We start from the raw sequence: 7,295 nt of genomic DNA, 5'->3' as shown, positions 1-7,295 counted from the left end.
ATTCACACAGTGAGCTGGGAGGACACCCAGAGGGCCATTTCTCAACGACCTCTGACCCCGGTAAACCATCAATTGGACGATGACTGCGAGGCAGTTTGGTAAAAACAAACAAAACAAAAACAAACAAAAGAAAAACCAACACCATACATGAAATTTTGTTCCCCAGGTACAGACTTCCCGTAGTAAAAATGGCGACGCTGCTCCCTCCTTCCCTTAATCTGAGCCAAACTGTTGCCCACAGCGACCATGGCCGCCAGGCCACGCGTTCCCATTGGCTGCTGCTCCGCGGCCCCGCCCCCTCCGAGCGTGGGCCGGGAATCGCGGGCCGGGATCTCGCGGCGCTCCGCCGGGCCGCGCCTGCGCAATTCATTGGCGCCAAGATGGCGATGGAGATGAGACTCCCGGTGGCTCGTAAGCCTCTTAGCGAGAGTCTGGGCCGCGAGACTAAGAAACACCTGGTGGTGCCGGGGGACACGATCACCACGGACACGGGCTTCATGCGGTGCGTGGGGACCCGGGGACTCGGGGCCGCGAAGGGCGGCCGCGGGGCTCTGCACGTGGCCCGCGGGCCGGAACCTGGGCCTCTGTCCCCGGATACAGCGCCCGCGGGACCCGGGGCACATCTCAGGAGCGTCCCCGCTTTACAAGGCCTCGGGCTTCTGCTCCCTGCATCTGTGTGTCCCCGGGTGCGTTCGTCTCAGACCCTTGAAGCCCTTCTCCGCTGGCCGGGAGAGACAGATGCTAAACAATAAGCACAACAAACAAGCTATTCAGGATGTTTGGTGATGAATCCAGTGGGGGCAATGAAAAGTTGAGCAGACTAAGTGGAATGTGGTTGGGACTATGGTGGGGTGGGAGCAGAGGGGTAGGTGACTGTTTTAAATGGGGCGGTGAGCGTAGGCCCGATGGAAAAAGTGACGTTGGTGTAGACCTGAGTGAGATGAGGGGATGTCCATGTAGCTCTCTAGAATAGGAGAGAGAGCAATGGCACGAAAGCCAGGCTCGGAGGGAGGAGGCCCTGGTAGTTGGAGGAATACATTGTTCTTGACAAGTGTTACCTGGTATCCTTTGTGTCTTCTTGCAACAGGGGCCACGGGACTTACATGGGGGAAGAGAAACTTATTGCATCCGTGGCCGGCTCTGTGGAAAGAGTAAACAAGTTGGTCTGTGTGAAAGCTTTGAAAACCAGGTGAGAGCAGAAGGTGTGTATTCTCTTTCCTGTGGCGTCCACCTTGCACAACCAGGCCTTTTCTGCCACGCCGTACCTCCCACCCCCACCTGCCCCCTGGCATTCTGTGGGTCTGCGATTTGGAACATGAATAGGTGGATAGGCAAGTGTGGGCTTCCAAGATTTCCTCACATTACTTAAAAACAAAAAAAAAACCCAAAAACTAAGATTCTGAGGTTTTTGGTTTGAGCAACTGCAGGATGGAGTTGTCCTTTACTGAGATGGTGACCTCTGGGAGAGGATCAGTTTGTGATGGAGGAGGGGGTGCTGGGAGCTTTGTTGTAGGGGTGTTACATTTGAAAATGCCTATTAGCCATGCCTATTAGAGATGGTGCCAGCAGTTGCCTGGAGTAGAATTCAAGGGAGTGGTGCAGCCTCGTGCCTTTAGGTGGATGAACTCACAAAGAGGTGAGCGTGGGCTGAACAGAGAAGAGGCCCAAGGCCTGAGCCTTCAGCGTGTCATTGGGATCGGGGCGAAGAGCTAGCAAAGGGCCTGGCAGGAGCCGCCAGTGGGTGCGGGAGACGGTGGGTAGACTGGTTTGGGTGGTGTGCGGTCTCCCACTCCTTTCTCCTCCCGTGGCTGATGCCGAACCCGCCTGTGTTCTGTAGCCACCGGGAAATCCTCCGTGTTTATCAGTGTCTGTAGTTAACAATAGGGAGGCTCAGGCTTCATGAACTGCTGCAGTGAATGTTCGCTGAGGAATAGTTCACGCAGACTGTGTACTCGCAGGAGTGCTTGAAGTGATCAGTGCCTGAGGATAAGTCCCAGCAGCATAGTGGTTTGAACTCACTAAATGTGGTGCCTACTCAGGGCCCTCATCCTGTTGAACTGAAATCTCAATAGCGCTTGGTTTTGTACTCAAGTCTTTTACTGATGGATCACCATTTGTGTTGTCTTTCAGATACAATGGTGAAGTAGGCGACATCGTGGTGGGCAGGATCACAGAGGTAAAGTCATGTCATCTTGGTCTTTACGTAGTAAAAGCAAGCTGGTGCCTTAATGAATGGGATAGCATTCTGTGCAGTTACGTGAACAAAGAGTCACTGCATTCGGCTCGATGTGACCTGGGATGTAAACAGTGCCTTGTTATTGGGGTTATTGGTCACTCGTGTTGTGCGGTCTTGGCCCTGGAGTATGTGTCCAGGTGTGGAATTTCTTTGTTTCTAGGTTCAGCAGAAGAGGTGGAAGGTGGAGACGAACTCCAGGCTGGATTCCGTCTTGCTTCTGTCTTCCATGAACCTTCCAGGAGGAGAGCTGGTGAGGGGCTGCGGCTGGGACTCATTTGCTGCGAGAGCTCTGGTCTCTGCTCCGCCAGAAAGCTCTGCTTTCCATCGGGGTTGCCCGCTTTCTCCTGCTTCTCTGCTGGGACGTTTGCTGCCCGATGACACGTAGGCTTTTCCCTTGGCCCACGCCTCCCCACGTAGGCAGCAGTTGGGCTGTAGTGAGATCTGGAGCGTCCATGGGGAGGAACCCCAAAAAGGAGTTGGAAATAAGCCCTCAGAGGCTCGGTGCTTACAGTTTTCCTTCTGGCTTCATCAGCTTTGAAAAGTGTGTTTTGCATTTAGATTCGATTCCAGGAATTGAGTGGCATTGGGTTACCCCAGGCAGCTGCGGCCTTTTGTAAAAGGCCCTGGTTTCCCTTGTGTGAGGTTCTGTGGAGAAGCAGGACAAAGGAGGCGGGACTGAGTTCCTGAAGTTTACAGACTACCAGGGATGTAGATTACCTGCAGTGAAGAACAAACGAGTGTGGGATTGTACAGAGAGGATTAATTTCAGTGAAAGACACTCATAGGAAAGGTGGGCACTAGAGTTGGTCCTTGAAGGATGGATAGAATTTCAAGGATGAACTGGGGATATCTGAGAGGAAGGGGAATGTGTGAGCACAGACAGTCAGGCTGGAGGCGGTCTGGTCCTGCTGGAGCTTGCAGGGCTGCCGGGGAAGGTCTCTGGGAAAGTAGGCTGGGCTATCTTCGGAGGGTTCTGAACACCATGTCCAGAGCTTTAATTCTTCCCAGAGGAGGGAGAAGGAGAAGAGCTGTGGGAAGGTTGTAAGTGGTTGTCACTCTCATCTCCTTGAGGGGCACAGGTTACCTTAGTGGTCGGCAAACTGCGGCTCGAGAGTCACATGCTCTTTGCCGCTCTGTTGATTAATGAGTTTGCCGACCACTGGGATAGGGGCTTAATCACAAGGAACAACAACAGCCTGTAATTATTGGAATCCAGAGTCTAGGTCAGTGGTTGGCAAACTCATTAGTCAACAGAGCGGCAAACAGCATGTGACGCGCGAGCCGCAGTTTGCCGACCACTGGGTTACCTACAGTAGTGTTTGGGTACTGTGACTGCATTTAGAGGTCTTGCAGTGAATGAGAAAAAGGAAGCAGGCGGCCTTTCTGTTGGAGCTGACTTCAGTAACGTGTGCCTTTGTGTGTTTCAGAGGAGAAGATCTGCAGAAGACGAGCTGGCCATGAGAGGCTTCTTGCAGGAAGGAGACCTCATCAGTGTATCCTGCACCGTGCGCTCCCGCCTCTGCTGACGTGGCGCTGGGAAGTGGGGCTTAAACTCCCCCACAGGAGAAACATCCGCGTCCCAGACGGAGTGTCGGGCTCTGCTGCAGCCCTTCTCCGGGTCCTTACGCAGGGTGACGCTCCAGCTCTGGTCACATCTGGGCTGCTCCGTCATTTCTGTGGGTCTTGTAACTGATGTGGCCCGTGCTTTAAGCTAGACTCATATTTTCTTAATGACATTAACTTTTACCCCAGGTTGTAGGAAAGGTGTTATTCATATCAAGATATTCATGGCTAGAGGGTGAGGTTAGGTCATGGTCATGCCTTCCGGTCCAGGACTGCCCAGGGGGATTGTTGGGTGGGAGGAAAGGATGGGAGAGGGGCCAGGGCAGAGAGGATGCAGATGGCATGAAAAACGTTGGCTCCTTCATCACCTGGCCAGGCGGAGGTGCAGGCAGTGTTCTCTGACGGAGCTGTTTCCCTGCACACGAGGAGTCTGAAATACGGAAAAGTAAGTCGGGCTCTTGCTGTTCCTGTTTGTCGAAAGAGACTTCAGATTCATTTCTGAATCCTCAGAGCTCTGGAATTCTGACCCAAAGAACCCCAGAAGTTAGGGCCCCAGACTGGCATACCACTGATGATTACCTCACACAGTCATGGGCTGTAGCGTTGTGGTGGAGGATAACTTTTACCCTTACTTTACTGATGAGCTTGTCCCGGCAGGAGCCCCAGGACCGAGGACCCTGCGGCCCTGCTGTCTGCTCCCTCCGGTGGGTGCTGCGCTGGGGTAGGGGCTGCGAAGCAGTCTGGAACAAAGGGAAGTCTCGGACTGATGAAGCAGGAGAGTAACTCAGACAAACGTCTAATCAATAAAATGGATATTATCTCTAGAACGATTGTTCACTTGAGCCTCTAAATGAAGTTTTACTGCTTTTCTTCTATCAGGTTACATTATTGAGGCTATTTTTTTTTTTTTAATGACAGCTTCCCAAAACAAATTATGACTTGTTAGGATCTTGGCTTTATCTGAAGGAAGCTTTTCATTTCCTTCCCTTAATGGAGTGGCTACAGCCAACCACGTTCATGTCCTTAAAGCAGGAGGTGAAAGTTACCCTGCACACGCTGGCCTTTTGGGCCCGGGTACTGCGGACCCTCCCTTGGTGATGTGGGGTTTGGGCTGTCCTGTCAGAACCAGGGCTGGATGTGCACCCTTGGTCAGTCCCCAGCCCAGTGCTGCACATCTTGTTGACAAGCTAGGTGGTTGGGGTCAAGGTGCAGCAGACAGCGCTCCTTGTCCTGCAAGAGGCTCCAGCCAGGTCCTCATTGGCCCCAATTTTTCCAGCAGTCAGAGCACAGCGCTGGCTTAGAATGTGGTGGTGGTGATTGCAAAGGAAAATGGCACAGAAGGATATTGAAAGTCACCTTCCTTGGGATATGTCAACAACCTATGCACCTAGAAGTGTTCTCTGAATACTTACTGTGCATGTGCAGACGGTGACCCGCAGTTACTAACGAGAAGGACTGATTCCACAATAACTAGGACATGCATTCTGCAGTCTACTTTTCCTCCACCTGCTGGTCCCACGGGACTTAGTGTGACGTCTCTCTCCAGCTCGGTCAGGGTGTTCTGGTCCAGGTGTCCCCGTCCCTGGTGAAGCGGCAGAAGACTCACTTCCATGACCTGCCTTGTGGTGCCTCAGTGATTCTGGGTAACAACGGCTTCATCTGGATCTACCCTACCCCTGAGCACAAAGAAGAGGACGCAGGGGGCTTCATTGCAAACCTGGAGGTGCGTAAACACCTCTGTAGCTGTCGGGACAGAGAGTACTCAGTCTTCCTTCTGCTTCTTAACTTTTTTATTGCTGTTTTTAACTATATTATTGCTGTAGTGTGTTAGTTTGAAGTGTTTTGTGAAATTACTTTGCCCTCTTTCTGAAGAGATGAGGTCAGCAACAGATGGCAAAGTTGTAGGGTAGTAGCTGAAGAGCCACTGAAGAAGCCTTCCTTTTTTTAAAGCCTTGCCTGAGGCTATGCTTAAAAAAAACAAAAATATTTTGGGGAGGGCAGAGGAGGAGGGAGAAGGAGAGAAACATCGATGGGTTCTGCCTGTACTCACCCTTAGCAGGAATAGAGTCAGCGGCCTTTCGGTGTATGGGATGATGTGCCAACCCCCTGAGCCACACTGGGCAGGCAAGAAGCCACTTTTGTGAATCCTGATTGGAGTTAGCCGTTTGGTTTGGCATCCCAGAGTGATAACTGAGTTATAAGTGATTTCTGTGGTTTGCTGTGACCGTTCACTTATTTTGGTCCTGTTTCTGTTCCCCTCCCCTTTCCCTCTGCATCCCCTGGCAGCCGGTCTCCCTCACTGATCGAGAGGTGATCTCCCGGCTTCGGAACTGTATTGTCTCGCTGGTAACGCAGAGGATGATGCTCTATGACACCAGCATCCTGTATTGCTACGAGGCATCCCTTCCACATCAGGTACTCCTCCCAGGCTTCCCTTTTCCTCATTGATCTGGGAGCAGTATTGCATATTTATCCATTTACTCCGTGTCCATCAGGATGAACCGATCGGATGGACAGCCCTAACGAGTGTCTGGAGCTCTTTCCCCAAGATACCTGTAATAGTCTCAGTGTGTCTAGTGTCACAATAAGGGTTTGGGGCGTGAAGGTTATGACAGCAACCCTCTGGACTTCCTCTTGCCCATTCCAGTTTCAGCTCTCTGTTTAGTGAGTGCTGTATCCCAGAGAACCTTCTAGCAGATCATATCCTGTAATACTTAGCCTCTGATAAATGAAACAGAAAGAAAGATAGAAGGCTTGTGTTAACCATGCTTGCTTTCTGCATTCGGCCTGATTAGATGGCCTGCTTGTGGTTGGTTTCTTTTCTGAATAAATACTTTTTCCTTTCTTTTTCAGATTAAAGACATTTTAAAGCCAGAAATAATGGAAGAAATTGTGATGGAAACACGTCAGAGACTTTTAGAACAAGAGGGATAAGCAAAAGCATCTGAAGGCCAGGACTGTGTACCTGACAGAGCAGTTCTTGAAAGTGAAGATCCGAGCTGTAGTTCCGTGTGTGGCTCCGAAACCCATCCTGGACGTACGTTGGGCTGCCTCCGGCCACAGACCTGCTTGCTTCTGTTCGAAGGCCAAACCTGGGGGAGGTGACCTGCGCTGCTGGCCCCTTGGGCTGCCTGCAGATCCTAGCACTTCGGTGGTTTGTGGTCTTTAAAAGTACACAGTGTTCCCATCCTGGAATAATACAAAGACTCTTTCCTTTTCTACTTAACCATCAATTCATAAAGCACAGTGCCTCAAGAAATTGCCTGTATAGTTTGGCTGGTATGGCTTAGTGGTTGGGCATCGACCCAGGAACCAAGAGGTCCCTGGTTGGATTCCTGGTCAGGGCATATGTCCAGGTTGCAGGTTTGATCTCCAGTAGGGGGCATGCAGGAGACAGCCAATGGAAGTCTCCCTCTCTCATCAATGTTTCTCTCTCTCTCTCTCTCTAAAATCAATAAAGCAAAAACAACAATAAAAATGGCTACTTGACCCCAAA

General features: G+C 51.4%; 1 protein-coding gene across 1 annotated transcript; it reads left to right on the top strand.

Annotated features, from left to right (window-relative positions):
• Positions 1-354: 354 nt before the first annotated feature.
• Positions 355-7,295, top strand: EXOSC2 (exosome component 2). The gene is made up of 9 exons (XM_084898564.1): positions 355-502; positions 1,088-1,189; positions 2,131-2,176; positions 2,397-2,486; positions 3,664-3,729; positions 4,176-4,244; positions 5,346-5,522; positions 6,086-6,214; positions 6,653-7,295. The coding sequence occupies exons 1-9, from the start codon at positions 381-383 to the stop codon at positions 6,731-6,733; spliced, it is 882 nt and encodes a 293-aa protein (XP_084754690.1). The 5' UTR covers positions 355-380; the 3' UTR covers positions 6,734-7,295.

The sequence above is a fragment of the Pipistrellus hanaki genome (assembly GCF_964339955.1).
Source record: "Pipistrellus hanaki genome assembly, chromosome: 11".
NCBI lineage: Eukaryota > Metazoa > Chordata > Mammalia > Chiroptera > Vespertilionidae > Pipistrellus > Pipistrellus hanaki.
Note: the sequence above shows the minus strand (reverse complement) of the source record. Positions and strands in the feature narration are given on the sequence as shown.

Coding starts and splice junctions, on each gene's coding strand:
- EXOSC2 (XM_084898564.1), top strand. CDS start 381: ATGGCGATGGAGATGAGACTCCCGGTGGCTCGTAAGCCTCTTAGCGAG. Junction 2,487..3,663: donor ACCTTCCAGGAGGAGAGCTG/GTGAGGGGCTGC, acceptor TGTGTGTTTCAG/AGGAGAAGATCTGCAGAAGA. Junction 4,245..5,345: donor GGAGTCTGAAATACGGAAAA/GTAAGTCGGGCT, acceptor GTCTCTCTCCAG/CTCGGTCAGGGTGTTCTGGT.